The sequence below is a fragment of the Vipera ursinii genome (genome assembly GCF_947247035.1).
Source record: "Vipera ursinii genome assembly, chromosome: 10".
Taxonomy (NCBI): Eukaryota; Metazoa; Chordata; class Lepidosauria; order Squamata; family Viperidae; genus Vipera; species Vipera ursinii.
The window spans coordinates 11290668-11310180 of NC_139520.1; the positions used below are offsets into that span (position 1 = coordinate 11290668).

General features: G+C 39.4%; 1 protein-coding gene across 1 annotated transcript in view; it reads right to left on the minus strand.

Annotated features, from left to right (window-relative positions):
• Positions 1 to 14049, minus strand: part of CDH8 (cadherin 8) — a gene marked incomplete at its 3' end in the record, with an annotated part of 198355 nt that extends 184306 nt beyond the window's left edge. Inside the window, exon 1 of the mRNA XM_083370510.1 lies at positions 13783 to 14049. Coding sequence (XP_083226636.1) covers positions 13783 to 14034 — 252 coding nt within the window. The 5' untranslated portion in view covers positions 14035 to 14049. The remainder of the gene's footprint in view (positions 1 to 13782) is intronic.
• Between the last annotated feature and the right edge of the window lie 5464 nt (positions 14050 to 19513).

Here is a 19513-nt window from a genome sequence, read left to right on the forward strand (position 1 = left end):
CGTTTCCGACTCTAGGGGCCAGTGCTCATCTCAGTTTCAAAGCCGAAGAGCCAGCGCTTGTCCGAGGACGTCTCTGTGGTCATGTGGCCAGCATGACTAGACGCCAAAGGCGCATGGAACGCTGTTACCTTCCCACCGTAGTGGTCCCAATTTTTCTACTTGCATTTTTACGTGCTTTCGAACTGCTAGGTTGGCAGAAGCTGGGACGAGTAACAGGCGCTCACTCTGTTACGCGTCACTCAGGATTTGACCCGCCAAACTGCCGACCTTCTGATCGACAAGCTCAGTGTCCTAACCCACTGAGCGTCCCTATATACAACTGTAAAGCATACATTAAATCTCCATGGTTTCTGCCAAAAACAAAACAAAAAAAACAAAAAACCGGACTGCAGGTTGGTTCTTGTGCCATTGACTGCTCCACCCAATTATGCCTTCTGTAATATTAACAAATGAGAAACTGCAGTGGCGTGCCTATAAATGTAATTTACCATGTGCAGTCATCTAACATCTTTTCTTTATTTCACTGGAGTCTCTCCGAATTCTGCTTTTGTCACCACTGGAGAGAGCGGTGACATTTGATGCACTGCTGATGACTTCTCACATCTGCTGCTGAGTTGTAAATGCATGCTGAGGAGACTCCAAATATAGACCAGTTCTACATCAAAGCACAGAGAGAAGAAGAGAGACAAGAGCTCTCTCTCTCTCTACCCGATCAGATCTGCAGGAAAAAGCAGCTGAGTATGTCACCAGACATAGCATTCGACAGAGGAATTAGGTTGCTGTTTCTGGCCCCATAAACTTTCTAAGTGAGGCAGACAGACAGACAGACAGACAGACAGACAGACAGACAGACACACACACACACACACACACACACACACAGAGAGAGAGAGAGAGAGAGAGAGAGAGAGAGAGTGTAATCTTAGTTTTTGCTTTCATATATCTTATGTATGGAAAACAACCTGAAACATGGATTGTAAAGATCCCTGAAAAGGCATCTTCCATTTAAAATGGCAACACAGGTGGTCCTCAACTTATAAAACAGTGAGGCCGTTCAAAGTTACAAAGGCACTGAAAAAAGTGACTTACGACCATTTTTCAGAGTCACAACCTTTGCAGCATCCCCAAGGTCATGGGATCAAAATTCAGATGTTGGGCAACTGGTTCATATTTATGACCACTGCAGTGTCCCGTAGTCCTGTGATCACTTTTTGCGATAAGCAAAGTCAATGGGGAAGCCAGACTCATTTAACAACTGGGTTAGTAACTTATCAACTGCAGGGATTCGCTGAATAACTGTGGCAAGAAAGGTCATAAAATGGGGCAAAACTCATTTAACAAATGTCTCACTTAACAACAGAAATTTTGGGCTCAGTTGTGGTCGTACGTTGAGGACTACTTGTACCACTGTTTTGTAATAGGTACTGGGATCCTGAACAAGTCTTTGCAGTAAATAAAGATTGATAAATTCAGTTGGGTTAAATCCAAAGCATACAGAAGGCAGCATGCTTGGCATGAAATCCCACAGCATGCAGTTCGGAAGTAAGCTTCAAGGCCTTTTGGGTTCACAGTTATGAAGGCGATTCTTAACTAAATAAGCATTAGATTTATGGAAGTGTTTCTTTAAAAAAAAAACTAAATGGGCATTCCATTTATGGAAGGGTTTACTTTTTTAAAAATCACCCCAATGTCTGAAAAAAAATGAGAAAACATCACTCTCTGTAGGCTTCACAATGAGGTAAACGGCAGTATTAAACAATCAACTCATGCTTGTCTTTCCTCTGACAAAAATCCACTACAAAGGGGGTCTAAAAGGGGTTTTTTTTGCAGAAAGTTGTATGTAAACAATAAAAGTTACACTGTGTAGAGAGAGTTTCCTCCTTTAAATTTCTGGGAGTCTACCTCTGTGAAGATCTGACCTGGAAAGTTAACACAACCCAGGTGGCTAGAAAGGCCCAACAGAGGCTTCACTTTCTCAGGGTCTTGCGGAAGAACAGGGTAGAACAACGGCTAATGACCCTCTTTTACCGGTCTACTATAGAGAGCGTCCTCTCGTATGGTATTGTGGTTTGGTATGCTGGTCTGACAGCCGCGGATAGGAAAGTATTACAGAGGGTAGTGAGCACAGCACAAGACATTGTGGGCTGTTCCCTGACACCACTGGATGACCTCGCCAGGGCTCGTTGCCTTGGAAGAGTGAGGAAGATTCTCAGGGATGACTCACACCCTGGACGGTATCGCTTTACTCTCCTACCATCCGGTAGGAGATATAGGAGTATAGCCAGCCATACCAACAGGCTGAAAAATAGCTTTTATCCGTGGGCTGTTAGGCTTTTGAATGGGATATAATCTCTGTGAACTTATGCAGAATTGACTTGGGAGGCCGGTGTGTGGTGTAGTTGGTTCACATGGTGTGGTGGGATGGAGGGTTTGTTGTCACTGTGTGTTGGGGGGGGGAGAGCACAGGGGGAGGCTCAGCTAATCTCAATGTACACATGTTGTACTTTGACAATAAAGGTTTATTATTATTAAAAGGAGAGTTTACCTAAGGAGAAATTGCATTGAAAAATCCTGCCATCTTGGAAATGTAGGTGTCAAAGAACAAAAGCCAAGTGATTTGCATTAAAAAGACCAATTCTCCAAGGCTTCAGGCTGCTTTTCAGTGTTGCAGACAGAAAAACAAAACAAAACAAAAAAATCACCCTGGAGATTCTGGGAAGTGAAGGGGCATAATTGTGGTTGATTATACAAGAAGTCAGATCCAAACCTTCATGAGGTAAGCATTCCAAATCCACTTTCCAGAATAGTTTTCTCCTATCTCACATTTAAAGATATTTTTTTTTAGACATTCTAGCCACCTGCTTCCTTTTTAGCATCAGGTTTACTCGTTTGGAGGCATTTGGGCTAAAACAACAACAACGACAACAACAACCTGATCACGACATTCTCTTGAAGAGAAAGGTGGATACCTATTTGCGCTATTGGCTCTCTTCATTGCACAATCCTCGCAAGTTCAAGCACACTGTTTGCCTCGGCGGATCAGGGAATTAAAAGCTCCGATATGCACCACCAAGAAAGCAAATTTACACGCGTAAATAAATGTGAAATATTTGGCAAAGTAAAAACAAACAAGAAAAGAGCCACAGAGCGGCTTTAGGTGCTCTGCCAGCTACACATTTGAGGGGTTGGGGCGGGGGGGGGGCGTTGCAGTCCTAAAAAAAAAAATCCATGCAGGCCTTGGCCTACTTTCAAAAACTATCTGCAAGAAGACAGTTTAGACTCCTGGCAGGCACAATCCATCCATGTCTGTGGTGGAGGGAGGGAACAAGAGAGAGAGAGCGAAGAGGTGTCAGAAATAGGAATTTAAAGTACCTGAAGCGGAGTAAATGATTGTCCCTGCTTATTTTTAGCTTTAGCTTTTGGCTCTATGTAGAATAGAATAGAATAGAATAGAATAGAATAGAATAGAATAGAATAGAATAGAATAGAATAGAATAGAATAGAATAGAATAGAATAGAATAGAATAGAATAGAATAGAATAGAATAGAATAGAATAGAATAGAATAGAATAGAATAGAATATGGGGCCAGGTTAGAAACGAAACGAAACGAAACGAAACGAAATGAAACGAATAGAATAGAATAGAATAGAATAGAATAGAATAGAATAGAATAGAATAGAATAGAATAGAATATTAATAGAATAGAATAGAATAGAATAGAATAGAATAGAATAGAATAGAATAGAATAGAATAGAATAGAATTAGAATTGAATAGAATTAGAATAGAATAGAATAGAATAGAATAGAATAGAATAGAATAGAATAGAATAGAATAGAATAGAATAGAATAGAATAGAAATAGAGTAGAGTAGAGTAGAGTAGAGTAGAGTAGAGTAGAGTAGAGTAGAGTAGAGTAGAGTAGAGTACAATAGGAATAGAAGGGACCTTGGAGGTCTTCTAGTCCAGCCCCTTGCTCAAGCAGGAGAACATATACCATCTCAGACAGGTGACTGACTATCTAGCCTTTTCTTAAAAATCTCCAGTGATGGAGCAACCACAATTTCTGAGGGTAAGCTGTTCCTCCCTGTCAGGAAGTTATTCTTTAATTCCAGGTTGCTTCTCTCTTTGTTTACAACCATTGTTTCTCGTCCTTTCCTCTGGTGCTTTGGTGAACAACCTGGCCCGCTCTGCCTTGTGGCAGCCCCTCAGATACTGGAACACTGCTACCATGTCTCACCTATTTCTTCTTTTCTTTAGACTAGCTAGACCCACGTCCAGCAGCTGTTCTTCGTATGTTTTTGTCTCCAGGCCTTTGATCATCTTAGTTGCTCTTCTCTGATTTTTTTCCAAACTCTCAACATCTTTTTTGTGACAAGGTGACCAAAATTGGCTAACTCTACCTAACATTGCCATGCAGTCAGACTCATCTGAGTCACAGGATGGTAACGAGAAAGGAGAGTAAGGGATGTGTACTACCGCATCACAATGCAAGTCTTTCCCCCCATGTACATGTCTGCCTTGTTGCCACATATGTAGAAAAGAGCAGAACTTGGATCATGGTTCATCATCTCAAGGCTGGCCATTGTTGGTGTTTTTAGTGTTAGGGATAGGCGATTGCTTGCAGTCCCAAGCAAATGAGCACCTCGATAAAACGGCAACTGTGCTCTACAAAGAGTTTACAACAAACAGAGCAACCAATGTGTTTCTTGCTGAAGACCGTCAGCAAGATGATATCTCAGTAAATGGAGAGGGAAAACACTGCTTATTAATGTTCGTGCACACTGAACCATAGTGTCTTGGGAAGTATGTACCGTATAGATTTCACAAACAGAAAATCTTTCTTCTCCTGCAATCTGTCTGTCTGTCTGTCTGTCTGTCTGTCTGTCTGTCTGTCTATCTATCTATCTTTTTATTTGGGTACTTATTTGACTTGTTTGCCACCCATCACACCTAGAGGTGACTCTGGGTGCCTATAGAAACATTACAAGCCAACAAAATATTGAAGCTATTATTATTGTTGTTGTTGTTGTTGCTGTTAATAATAATAATAATAATAATAATAATAATAATAATAATAATAATAATAATAACATATAATATAATAATAATAATAATAGTAATAATAATAATAATAATAATAATAATAACAACATATAATATAATAATAATAATAATGATAATTTAAAAGATGGGGAGGAAGGAGACAGGATGTGCACAGGGGGAGGCAGGGTGTTATCTTAATCTGTCATCCACCTCCAGCATGAGGCATCCCCATTGGGGCTCCAGGTCAACTGGCTGAGCCAGATTTTCAAGCCCTTATGGAAGGTGTGGAGGGTATGTGCAGATCTCACCTAGGGGGCTACAAGGGGCAGGAGCCACAACAGAAATGGGTCTTCTTCTGGACCCCACAGCAGAAATGGGTCTTCTGGATCCCATCATTCCTTGACTGATGGGGTCTGCACAATGCTCCTTCTGCCACCATAGGGGTGGGCCAGTCACATTGGATGGAAATGGTTTAATTTATGTTCTATGAGTGCGTGTCTTCAAGATAATGTCAGGGAAAGAAGGCAGAGTATATCAGGAATATTGACCTAGTCATTACAGGTATGTTTGTTTACTTATTTATATGACTTACTGTATATGAGACCCATTTTGCCTGGGGAGTGACTAAGTAGTCCTTGATTAACAGCCACTAATTTAATGATTGTTCAAAGTTACAAAGGTGCTGAATGAGTGGTATTTACAACTGGCCCTCAAAGATCTAACTGTCTCAGCAGCTATGCAATCATGTGTCAGCTTTCCCAAATAAAACAGTCATACAATTAGATGACCTAAAACTACTTTATTGTAAGGCTACATTAATAGAATCTTGCAAGTATGAAAGTACTAACTTCTGTAATCCATTTAAATGCTCTGCTGATTGACTAGGATGAGAATAAGCATTTATTTATTGCTGAATCTCAATCCACCTTTGACTACTTTAGCATGATGCTTTTTTTCTCTCCCACTGTTACATTACAGCACAAAACAGCAAAACCTGGGAATACTGTAACTGCTACAACTGAGATTAGTTTATATGTGTATGAGTATGTTGTTGTTGTTGTAATGTTATGTTCCTGTATAGTATAGGTAGCTCTTAACTTACGAACCTAATTTGAAGTGGAACTTCAAATGATTAAGTCATTAGGTGACGCATATTCAATTTTATAACCTCCTTTTACCACAGTCATTAAACAAATCTCCTTAATAACTACACTGCTTGGCAATAGAAGTTCCAGTCCCGATTGTGGTTATATCTCCAGGATTATCTGCAATTCAGAAAATCAGTCCAATGCAATTCAGATCAATTCAGGGTTTTGTTTTGGTTTTTTAAACTCTTTTATCATTTATTTACATCTATTGACTACCTAACTCCAGTGGACAAACCTAGAAAAAAAAAGCTAAAAATATTAAATCATTCAGACAGCCCCAGCTAAAATGATCTAATAAAGATCAAAAAACATCACGTCAATCTGGCTTGGAAAGCTGATTTGATTGGGAGAATCGATGGAAACAGTGTTAAGTTGAATCTCCATATTGCACTTTACACAGGTATATTTTTTGAATAGGATGGTGGTGGGAGAAAAACAGAGAGTAATACAGAGGAAGAATTCTTCCTTAAAGTGAACAATAATGAGATTTTTCTTTTTTGTCAGAAGCACCAAGGCACTTCAGGGTGGAAAGGATTATCCAGTGACATCACCGTTACTTTGGGGATATCCAATTGTGGGCTCCTTTCATGTCCCTAAAAGGGACGCGGTGGCTCAGTGGGTTAGGACGCTGAGCTTGTCGATCAGAAGGTCGGCAGTTTGGCGGGTCGAATCCCGAGTGCCGCGTAACAGAGTGAGCACTGTTACTCATCCCAGCTTCTGCCAACCTAGCAGTTCGAAAGCACGTAAAAATGCAAGTAGAAAAATAGGGACCACTCCGGTGGGAAGGTAACAGCGTTCCGTGCGCCTTTGACATCTAGTCATACCGGCCACATGACCACAGAGACGTCCTCGGACAAGCGCTGGCTCTTTGGCTTTGAAACGGAGATGAGCACCGGCCCCTAGAGTCGGAAACGACTAGCACGCATGTGCGGGGGAACCTTTACCTTTACCTTTACTTTCATGTCCCTATTAGTAAGTAGACTGAAGGACAGGAACTCAACCCTGCCGACAGCATGTCTTGGGTCTCGAAAATGGGCCTGCTAATCTCCTGCCCAGCATTTCAATCATTCGAGCCACCATGCTCCTACTAATGAGATTGCATAATGGCTATTGCCCCAAACAAACCAAAAATCTCACTGTACTTGCCAACTCTTTGCAAGCTCTGACTTAACAATTCTAAATTTCACAAGATTTCAGTGGTATTTTATTTTACTTCTTTCATTTTACTTACTATTTCACACAGTCCCTTGTGCCTGGACTCAAACATGAACAGGGCAGTGGTACTTACTGTTAATCTGACAAAAGGTATTTTCATAAAGAACCACAGGGATATTTTTTTTCCTATTATCTGCTTATGGGTGCAATACAATGAAGGTTGATCTGTTAAGCTGATATAAGCTATTCAAAGAATAGTATCTATCTTTAGAATAACAAGAAAATGAGAATGTGGGAAATTAATAAATAAAAGTTAAAAACTTTCACTGTAGTACTTTGAGATTTCAAAGAGGTAGAAAAAATTCAATCATAAGGATAAATGATCCTATTTATAAAACAGACTGAAGGTTTTTCAGGGCTGAAAAAAGTCAGAACAACTGTAAATAAATCTATTCTTTTCTTGCTATTTTGGCTTATTGATTACATAATCATTACAACTGGCACAATTCTGCTGGAAGCTTAGAACACACAAATTGGGAGCCTAGGTTTCTTTGGTGCTGATTTAAGCTACAGCCATAATATAAAAGTAGAAAATATTAAAACTGAATCAGTTCAAGAATTACACAAAGAACCTCATCCTTATTCAAACCATCTTAGTTTACAGTTCATTATGAACTTACTTCACTATTTAATTCAGTAAGTGAACAGGCAAAGAGTCCACTGTAAATTACTATTCCTAATGCTATATGTGACACACAGATCATTCACCAACATGTATGTGGATGGACCTTTACAAACCAGTTTATAGTCTTCAAGCTGCACTTCTTCATGTGCATTATCATGAAACATGGAACAATTTTGCTACTTTTTTGGATTTTTTTTAGTTGTGTGGCCAAAACTCCTAGAATTCTGTACAGATTTTCCAGCTAAATACCCAGTGGTTTATACATCTAGATAGATAAAGTCCTTTGGCTGAAGACCAATTAATAATTAGAATGGGTCAACTAGAGTTCCATAAACAAGGGCCATGAAAAACTCCATTTGTATCAACATTCAATTTGGATAGAATTTTCATTCCATTTCCTGGGAAATGAAGAGTTTATTGACATGCTCTGAACCAGTCATAATACTTTGAGCATGTGAAAGTTGAGGCAAATTCATCATGAGGCAGCCTGATCTCCTCTTTCCTTGCAAACAGCTGTACAGCACTTTGCAAAATAGACAGGCGTGGTACTTGCATATCTGAACTTGGTCTCAGTTAAATGCCTCATCGTTTTTGCACATCTGACACCGTTTCTTTCTAAATGTGCTAGCTGTTTGTGTGCACACGCATACATAGATGCATAGACAGAGCAAATTTTGCACGATCAATGAAGGAAGAATATGCAGACAATGAGTACCAAAATTGTGAATTCAGGAACAGATCCAACATCTTCTTCCTTGGAATCAGGTTTTGCACTGTTCCATCTGTTCTACAGACTTCAGAAACTATAAAGTGGTCTCCGTAAAATAAAAGAAAAACAGCAACACGGAAGAGCAAGTGCTTTTTTAAAAAAAAAATACTTCTAGAAAACGGGCATGCCTGTTGACATTATCTTGCCTCTTTCTTCCCCCATGTATTTACTAGTGCAACTGAATAATGATGGAGATTAAAGGAAGGCAGACTGCTTTAATGATGCTGTAATGCAGAGTGCTATGTCATTTAATCTAGTGGTGAAAGAAAGCGCCCAGAGACTTTTTTCAGTGCATCTCTTGCCTCAGTTGTAGCAGAAAAATTGGCACACATATGGTCTGTAAGACAGCACATCCTTCGAATAGCTCAGCGGTATGTAGAACGAATCGAGACAGGGGCCGCGATCTGTTTTAACTCCCAATTCATTTTGTTTTGTTTTTCAGTGTGTTTGATTGAAAATAACATTCATCTTCCCTAGTTTAAATCCAGTTGAGAACATGTACCTATAAAAAGCAGTTAAGTGTGTGTGCTTCAATAAATTCTATATCTAGAATAGATATAGAGGATCCATCATCGGCTTATAAGATTTGGCTAATATTTGAATGAACGTAAAAGACGTAATGAAGGCTGTAGTCTTATTGCACTTTAGGGATTTGAATAAGGAAATAATTATTTCCAAATAAATTGGATTGTGTGTCTTCTTTGTCTTGATTTTGCTAAGTGTGTGACTGCCAGACTCTGCATCAACTTAAGATAGAAATGCATGATTTTGGGATAAATGAATTCACAGGGTTAGCTCAAGATATTTTGCTGCCTGAAGCAGAGACGTAAATGATCATCCCACCTAGCCAAATCGGGAAACCTAATACCCAGAGCCATAAAACTTTTTCATATACGTGTACACAGTAAAGCCCTAAAGCATTCTATCTCCAGTAGTCACAATACAGCAGTAAAATGGTTCACAATTGTCTGTCTTCTCATGCTATCCAAATTCTGCTGTCTCACCTGGCCTAATTGTAGGTCCCACTTTGTTAACATGCACAATTAAGAAGCAGCTTGGGCCTGCAACAAACACATAATTCTAAACAAGATCAGGATTCAAGATTACTCAACATGCTCTTATTTTCCAATCTATGAAATTGCAAGCTATGAGAAGTTTTATATGATGTCATTAACACATATCTCCTTCAATTCCCATCATTGTGTATTTTCAATGGTAGATTAAAAAGGTGAGATAAAACCAGGCAAATAATTTTATCTTAACTTTTACACACCACTCTAGAAGGTCGGCTGAAGGACAGTTGGACTCTACTGTTGAGCTAAGATTCTGAATTGCTTTCAACACTAATATAAAATGTTCTGGATTAAACTCATTTTATTTTAATTGCATAGTTCATTGAAATGGTATTCCATCTGTTTCTTTGTCTCTCAGCAAAATTTGGTCTACATGGTAAATTTCTCAGCACCACATTCAGGATTATCTCAGAATATCAACATCATCATAAAAGGAAGCTTGTAGCATATTTGTGTAGGCTAGTAGGGGAACGGAGAGCCTGAAATTCAGAATATTGTAAGAATCTAATCTTTGGTTTAGCAATGTATAGGAACCAGCCATTATATTTAGTCACAATATGATGTACATTCTTGGTCTTAGAATAATATTTGAAATACATCAATTAAGCTTTGCTATGCAAGGTTTTTGGATATGGTTTCAAGAGCCATTTTGATGCAGTGGTTAAGGCATCAGGATGGAAACTGGGAGACCTTGAGTTCTAATCCAGCCTTAAGCACAAAGCCATCTGGTTGACTTTGGTCCAGTCATTCTCTCTCAGTCCTAGGAAGGAGGCAAACCTTATTGCCAAAAAAATGGCAGGGACTTGTCCAGGCAATCTCTGAGAATCAGACACAAAACTGAATGGAACAAAACAAAACAAAATCCAAGCTTTAGAGTGTAAGTTCTGTGAACTCGTGCCTTTTTATGGAAAGAATGTTTGGTAGGCTACAAAACAAGCATTTAATAAATAAACCTCAATTGGCTTCTTGAATGGTCTATCTCTGTGGTTCCTAACCCCCAGTCCGTGGACCAGTACCAGGCCACAGCATGCCAGCAACCGATCCACAAAAACAAGCTTTGCTTGTTATCGCAGACCGGTTGCCCCCATCCGCGAGATGCAGGTAGCACAGTAAACCACGCCTTGCTCATGATGACTATTTTTCATCTTACTCTTTCAGTTTAACCTTATGAAGAATGCAGTGTAAATGGACGAAAGATGAAAGGTGGGCTGGAAACTTTACAGTTTTTGTGGCATGCAATCCATGGGTAAATTCTTGTTTGATTGCCTAATGACTGGAACCAGTTGGGAATACTTTGTAGGTTCCATTCTTAACTCTTTTATCCTATTTAATTTCAGATTTTCTTTTAGACTTTAGTCCTAAATCTAAACAGCAAAATTGCAAAGATTTAGGAGCAAGTTTGCTCTTAGGTAAATAAAGAATATATTCATCAAAAGGCCTGTTCTTCAATTATTGCCATGTACTTCACCATCAGATTCATCTCCTCAATAACTTTTTCTACTTCTTTTGGATTGACCTCCTGTGGTACACAGTGCTTTACAAAACGCTGTTACCTTCCCACCGGAGTGGTCCCTATTTTTCTACTTGCATTTTTACATGCTTTCGAACTACTAGGTTGGCAGAAGCTGGGACAAGTAACAGGCACTCACTCTGTTACGCAGCACTCAGGATTCGACCTGCCAAACTGCCGACCTTCTGATCGACAAGCTCAGCGTCCTAACCCACTGAGCCACTGTGTCCCTTGCCCTTGTAACTACATTGTAATAATTAGAATGAAACAGGAATTAGAAAGAGGATAATGTTGAACTAGTAAGAATTAAACATTATGTGGGATGAGTGGTTCAGATAATCTCATGCTTTTTAGGGACTGCTTTTACTTTTCTCATTCTGCATTTTGCTAGAAAATCAAATGGCAAAACTTATTTAATGTAAACCACTTAAGAGGTTTTTTTTAAGAGGTGGGGGCTATAGTAAATAAAATGTATTTATTTAAATACAGTAAATAAATAACCCATGGAAATCAATAAATATTTGAGCTGCTATTTAGATGAGGGAAGTTTGATGTATGAAGATGCTGAAAGTCTGGCATACTATTTGTGCTGCTTGGGCAACTTATGCTATGATTTCTAGTATGCTTGATAATAGAAGCGGTTTGTAGTTATTCCACATTGTGATTGACAATAAAATGAAGTCTTCTGCTTAGCCCTTAATTAATTTCTATTAGGGTGGTTTGCTTTTGGGGGGAGGGGGTGTCTCCTTTCGATTCCATAGGAGCGTAATAGGTATCATTAACAATGAAAATACAATATCTTTATTTTACAGGCAGAAGGCATGTATTAAATAGCTGTTGCTCTGAAACACACTTATTTGCTTGAAAAGAAAGAGTGTGTGTGAGAAAGAGAGATACACAAAGAGAGGAAGATGAGAGACACATTTTGTTGCTATTTAAGACTGCCCCCCCAAAAAAAAATGCTTTTCTTACTCATTTTCTTTTCACCTTGCCAGTCTGTTTGCTTCTTCATCTTTGACCTCTTCTTCACATCTTTAGCTCAAACCCTGGCAGGTAATCAAACCTGCCTTTTAATTAATCCTCTTCTGTGTTTGTTTCAGTAGGTTACCTTGATTTTGGTCCCAAATGTTTTGTTGTTGTTGTTGTTGTTGTTTAACTGAGATTTGATCCTTCACTATCGGATTTGAAGTTAAATCAAAGAGAGGCATCTCTCCCCCTCCTCATACACCCAGCTTGAAAATGTGTTCATGCAACCTGGAGAAAACCACTCCTGCTTTCATCCACCTTGTTATCTGTCCTAAACACACACACACACACACACACACAGAGTCACCTGAAGCAAGACATTTAATCTTATAGGCCTAACAAAGGTTTAATTTTATATGTGCTCCACTACGTATTACTCAAAGCAAACCAAAAATGTGAAGACGTACCAAGATACATTGAGTAGACCCCTCAGTGGTCTCTTATTGGTCAATCTGAGAGAAGGTTCTGCCTGTCTTGTCTGCCAAACAATCCATATCAACCGAACCCAACCCCCAAATGCTCACATCATTTTCCTTGACTGTGATATGCTAACCACATAAAATCAATAATCATCCTTTTACAGAATCAGAGCTAACTACAGCCTTGTCCTTTGTAGCTCTTTCTAAAGGCAGAAAGCTAATTAGGGGGTCAGTTCCTTTTTCCAGTTGACTTGCAGCATGTCAAAACATTCACAGGACATAGAATTGCGAGGCTAGTTTGAGGGAAGAATTCAAAGAAATGAATAAGTGTTATCAGTCCCATTAGAGGATTATATGTGTGTGTGTGTGTGTGTGTGTGTGTGTGTGTGTGTGATGGGGGTCCCCCGATACTCCCATGTAACACCTCTACTCCACAAGCTGCATTGGCTCCCGGTTGCCCTCCGGGTGAGATTCAAAGTGCTGGTGATGACCTATAAATGGCTTGGGTCTGGGTTATCTGAGGGAACACCTGCTGCCAGCATCAAGCTCCCTTCGTCCAGTGCGCTCCCACAGGGAGGGTCTTCTCAGGGTGCCGCCGGTAAGAGATTGCCGGCGGACGACACCCAGGGGTAGGGCCTTCTCAGTGGGCACGCCTGCCCTCTGGAACCAGCTGCCCGTGGAACGTAGGACTGCCCCCGACCTCCGTTCATTCCGCCGGGACCTGAAGACCTGGCTCTGCGAGCTCTCTGGCCCAGGCTGAGAATTTTAATTTTAATTTTAATTTTACCTGGGGTTTTATTTGTTCAGGGACGGATATATTTTTTTAATTGTTTTTAACTTTTGTATTTTTGTTTTTAATCACCCTGTAAACCGCCCTGAGTCCTTCGGGAAAGGGCGGTATATAAATGTAATAAAATAAATAAATAAATAAATATATGTATATTGACTTACCCGTCCAACTAATATTGGTTCAGGTCCAGAAAATTCTTCTAACACAAACATTTGATTCCATACCCAGCCTCTCTTCCAACGGTTCAACACTCTTTGTTCTTCACTGAGTTCACTTAGTCCTCTACTGGATCTACTGGGTAGTGCTTGAGAATGATTCATTGGAGCCATGTATATAGATGGAAATGCAGTAATCCATAATATTACTAAGGGAGCCCATGTATCCATAAGCATTTCTGCTAGTCCTTCTGGCATTGTTCCACACACTAAGCAAATCAACCCTGAAGACAACACAATTATTCTGCTGCCTTCCAGATTATAGTCATCCGATTCATCATGCAGCAAGGAAGATTTACTTAGAGTTCCGTCATGTTTTTAGATCAATATAAACAGAAGTAGAGACTGCTTAGATGGTAGAAACACCCTCCATTGGAATTTACTATCTTCAAAGGCGCCTAAAAAAAAATCAGAGAGAAATAATTGAAATTAGCAAAACAGTAAAATAATTGGGAATGTGTGATTTGGGGATGTTGTTTCCTCCTCCCCCCAAATCTGTAGATTCTAAGATTGCACATTTTGTTTTAACAATCCAGTTGAAACAATTCATTTCCAGGTATTTCAGGAAATAGGTATTTGTATCTTTGAAGCGAAATGGAAGCCATTCTATCATTTCTTTGGATAGAAAACCTTCCCTTCCTTCCCATTCTTTAACTGATCAATATGTGCTACCAATTTTTTTTAACCCTTTTAAATTTTTTAATCAATTCACATACCCCTCTGCTGGCATTTGCACAATCCACATATACAATTTGTTCAGTAGTGTTGAACATAAGTTTTGGATTGCAGCAATGATGTTGATTATGATCGTTATTTAAATTTTTCTTGTTGTTGTTTAATGCAACTAGCTACAAAATTTACTGGTCCTTGTAAAAGATACTAATAGTGATGGTATTGATGACAATAATAATTTTAAGAAGGAAAATGTTCAAACTGGAGCATCCATCCATCCAATTTATCCAATCTATCCTGTAATCCTCAGTATCCATAAAAAAAAATCTAAGGATAACATGCACAACAAAACTGTTTTGCAGTACCAGCTGATTTGGGGAACATCCTATCTCTGAGGAGGAGACTGCATGAAGTGAGAAGGTTTATCACTGTCTTTCCGTCTGTTAAAAATCCCTTTACATCGCTCTCTCATCCTCTGAGCTGCCCTTCTTCCAGTGTGGAAATTACCATTACAATTTTCTTGGTGACATTTTTACTTGGGGTTTAATTGAAGTGTAAAGACACATGAAAGATGAATTTGCTAAGAAGAGAGAGAACACTTTCAACACTATCAATCACTTTATAAGTGAGGTAAGAGAATGGCTCTACACATTCCACCATGGAATTATAATCGAAATGTTCTCCTTTGTTCTCTTCTAACTCCAACCCCCCCCCCCGCTTAGTCAAATTAAGAATGATGAAAAGCTGACACAGAAACTTTATTTTTAACACTGCACGACAACTCTGGGTATTTCGGGGGACCTGACAAACGTCAGCACAAAACTTACTAGAAAACTGAAAATGTTGTGACTTAAATAGAGCTGCCATGTTCAGGAGCGCAAGTGTAGTATTCTGAGGTTTTGTGTGTTGTTGTTTTTTTTTTTGTTGTTGTTGTTAGCAGGATGAAGAGAGATAAAGGGAATTAGCTGACCAGAAGTGCTATTTTTGCAAACATGATGCTTATTCAGGTGCTTTTAAAGGCACACATGCATCCATATACACACAAACTGCACTTGACAGGAGTTGTAGGCTTATTTCTCTCTCAAATCAGAAATGTTCAATTAAGTTTCCATTGAGCCATCACTAATGCATCAAGATTCATTAGCCACAATTGAATCCAGTCCTGGAATAGCTCTGTAGTATTGCCAGACTCACAAAAAGCAGCATCAACCACAACAGAGAAAAGAAACAACAGCCATGATTTAAATGGATTTTACATTAAATCTAACTTGATTCTTGAGTTATTTTAGGCAAGCGTGAACCATAAAATGTATCAGTAGAGGGTTATCATCACCACATGACAGTGTCTGGATGCTAGCTTGTTTTGATGCCAAGGAACCCATTTGGCTGAAATGTTCTTGCTTCATTTATTTTATAAAGTCCATTTTTTCCTACATTTCAGGCACACAGCAAACAGCCACATGCAAGTGGGAGTGATTTTTCTTCAGATAACAATAGTAAGGAGCTTCTGAAATGCAGTCCCTGTAGACAGAAGTAACAGTTTTTGTGTTTTGTTTTTTTTTGCTTTTTTCTGGTAGCAAAAGCAAGGGTCCCTAGCATGTGAAAACGGGCCTGTTATTAGAAATTATTAGGAACCTGAAATTAATTCAGCATATGCCAAGCAACCAATGTCAGGACTGCCTCCAAACAATCTCAAGGAAAGAAAATCCTTGACTCCATTGATTCAGAACTGATTGCATCAAAAGCCAGACAAGGTCTGAAGCAAGTGTGCACAAAAAGACAAATTAAACATAACCCCAGAGCTCACCCCCCCCCCCAGTAGCCAGACAACCAGGGTCCAATTGTCAACCAGGAAGATGTTTGGGGAATGTCTCTGGTTCAGGTGCACCAGTCCGCCTTCATGTATGCCTTTGCCAGGATGTGTTGGCCTTGAAAATGGTAAACAACCCAAGCTGGCCTTTCTAATCCAGGCCTCCCCATCACTTCTCATGGCACCCATTGCGTTCATATCCATTGTGCCCCACCCCATTTCCATGGCAGCTGGCAGCTGGCAGCAAGCTTAAAGCCTATTCGAAAATATGCTTAAGATACAGAAGGATCTTGACAGACTTGAACATCAGGTGCTATCTAACAAAATGAAATTCAATGGTGAAAAAAGTAAAGTTCTACATTTAGGAAAGAAAAAAAAAACAAATGCACAGGTATGGCATAGGTTGTAGCTGGCTCAATAGTAGCAACTGTGAGAGGGATCTCGGCATCCTAGTGGAGAATCACTTAAATATGAGTGAGCCTTGTGCTGCAGCTGCCAAAAAAGGCAACACGGTGCTAGGCTGCATTAACAGAGAGATCACGTGAAGTGTTAATACCACTTTACAATGCCTTGGTAAGGCCACACTTGGAATACTGCATCCAGTTTTACTCACCATGATCAAAAAAAGATGTTGAGACTCTAGAAAGACTACAGAGAAGAGCAACAAGGATAATTAGGGGACTGGAGGCTAAAACATATAAGGAACAGTTGCTGGAATTGGGTATGTCTAGTCTAATGAAGAGAAGGACAAGAGGGGACATGATAGCAGTGTTCCAATATCTCAGGGGCTGTCACAAAGAGGAGGGAGTCAAGCTATTCTCCAAAGCACCCAAAGGCAGGACAAGAAGCAATGGATGGAAACTAATCAAGGAGAGAAGCAACCTAGAACTAAGGAGAAATTTCCTGAACAATTAACCAGTGGAACAACCTGCCTTTAGAAGTGGTGAATGCTCCAACACTGGAAGTTTTTAAGAAGAGACTGGACAAATAGTATAGGTTCTCCTGCTTCAGCAGGGGGCTGGACTAGAAGACCTCCAAGGATCCTATCCTATCCTATCCTATCCTATCCTATCTGAAGCAAAGATGGCTAGGCTGACAGTTGACAGAGGTAAAGAAACATACCACCCAAATGGTTATACAGTAAAGTTCTGTTATAAAAGCCTCTTTGGTAAGTTCACATGAGAACAAAAGGCATTTATGGAAAAGGAGTATCCAATTTGAAGACCTAATCAGGGCTTTTTTTCTCATAGAACGCTCAGAACGGAGTTCCGGCACCTTTTTTTGATGGAACCTTGTAGGATAGGCAAGGCGGGTTGTATGACATGTGTGAGTTCCGGCACCTTTTTCTTATACAAAAAAAGCACTGCCTAATATAATTAGTGGGAAGAACTATGGGAAGTCACTATCTATCCTACCTCTGCCAAGACCTCCACCTTAGATGATGTCCTACTCTGATCTCAGTAGGATCATCTCCAAAATTCCAGAATAAAGATTTTCCAGTCAGATGTCAACATTCAGAGATATATTCATTGACAGCATCTTATCTCTTCCATGCTCATACATAAGTCTCAGGTTATGAATACGTAAGTGATAGAGCAGAACATTTCTTATTTAGAAATAATCCCATAAAATCAAAGGGCTTTCAGGTAATCATATATAGGTTTGTGCTATAAGACCAAACCTTTTAGGTGGGAACTAAAAAGCTATTTCTGTATTCGGTTCTTTTAAGTAGTTGTTCTCTTTCAATCAATGAGATTTAAATCTCCATAACATGCTTAGGGTATAAGCACAAGGATGAAATATGGCTAAGTGTCCTTGTATATATATATCATCTAATTGATTTTCCAGGTTAAGACAGTGCATATGATCATATAAAATGCACTTAAGTGCATTGATCTTTATGGTGTAATATACAAACAATGCAGTTTTGTACTTATGGGCCGTTGTAATAAGAAAAGTGATGCATTTAAAAATTCCATTATTAACTTCCTTTGGATTGTTTCAGAAACTCACTCCATAAAGGGAAGAACCACAAAAAAAATATTAAAGAAAAATAAAGTAATTTTTAAGATGCGTAATGAACAACCCCTTTTAATAAATAGCTACAAAATCATTTTTAAGGCTGTCTCAAACTTCAAACTGCCTTTTTATCAAATAAGCATTCATCACATATTTGCACATTGATTTCCATTGTAATCCCCAGGGTTTTTACATCTTGGGAGTTGGAACCTGCTTACAAATAACACTTCCTTTAGGAGTAACCCGTTGCTAATTCCATTTCACATTCATTGCTGCCTTGTTGATCATTGTGATTACAAGTTATAGATAAGCCCTCTGACCTCAACAATTCATTAAGGTGCGTTCGATCGATTCCCAGACATTTGTTGTTACATTTCTAATGCTGCGGTATTGATTTTATTGAAATAAATTACATTGCCGAGGGTAAACAATTAAGAACTTTCTTTGATAGCTCTTTTTGTATGGAGCTAGAGCAGAAACTACGTTTGAGGAGACTATCGGTAAGGAGTGATCAGCCTTCAGCTTGCCATCACTCAAGGTAGGTCAAGAGAAGGAACTATCATTCAAGGCAGATTCCTTTATTCTTACTCAAATTCAGTCCCTGATTTTCTATTTACCTTTGCTGAACAAAGAGTTGAGACTGTATCAAGCAGGAGTACCCAATCCCTGGTCCGTGGACTGATACCAGGCCTTGGCATGTCAGCAACTGGTCCGCACAAACAAGCAAAGCTCTATCTGTGGGATGCAGGCAGAACACAAAACCACGCACCCTCCATTTTTTCCATGGAAAAACTTTTCTCCACAGAACCGGTTCCTGGTGCCCAAAAGGTTGGGGACCTCTGGTATAAAGGGTTAAGAAACCAATTTTAGGAAGGGGGCACTGGAAAGCCACATGCAAAAAACCTTACCAAGATAACTTCAGAAACTAATTCAGGCCTTTGCCTGGAGTCAAAATTTGACTTGAAGGCACGTGTGCACATGTGGGTGCACAGACACATACAAACACACACCTACACACACACACACACACACACACACATATATACAAACACAAAACACCCACACTCACAATCTCTCTTGAATTTAGATTGATTTCCGGGAGTTAGAAAGCTAGATCCATGTACTTTTGTTGGCAATAACACAGTTTTAATTTATCGTTACCCTTTTTCCATGATA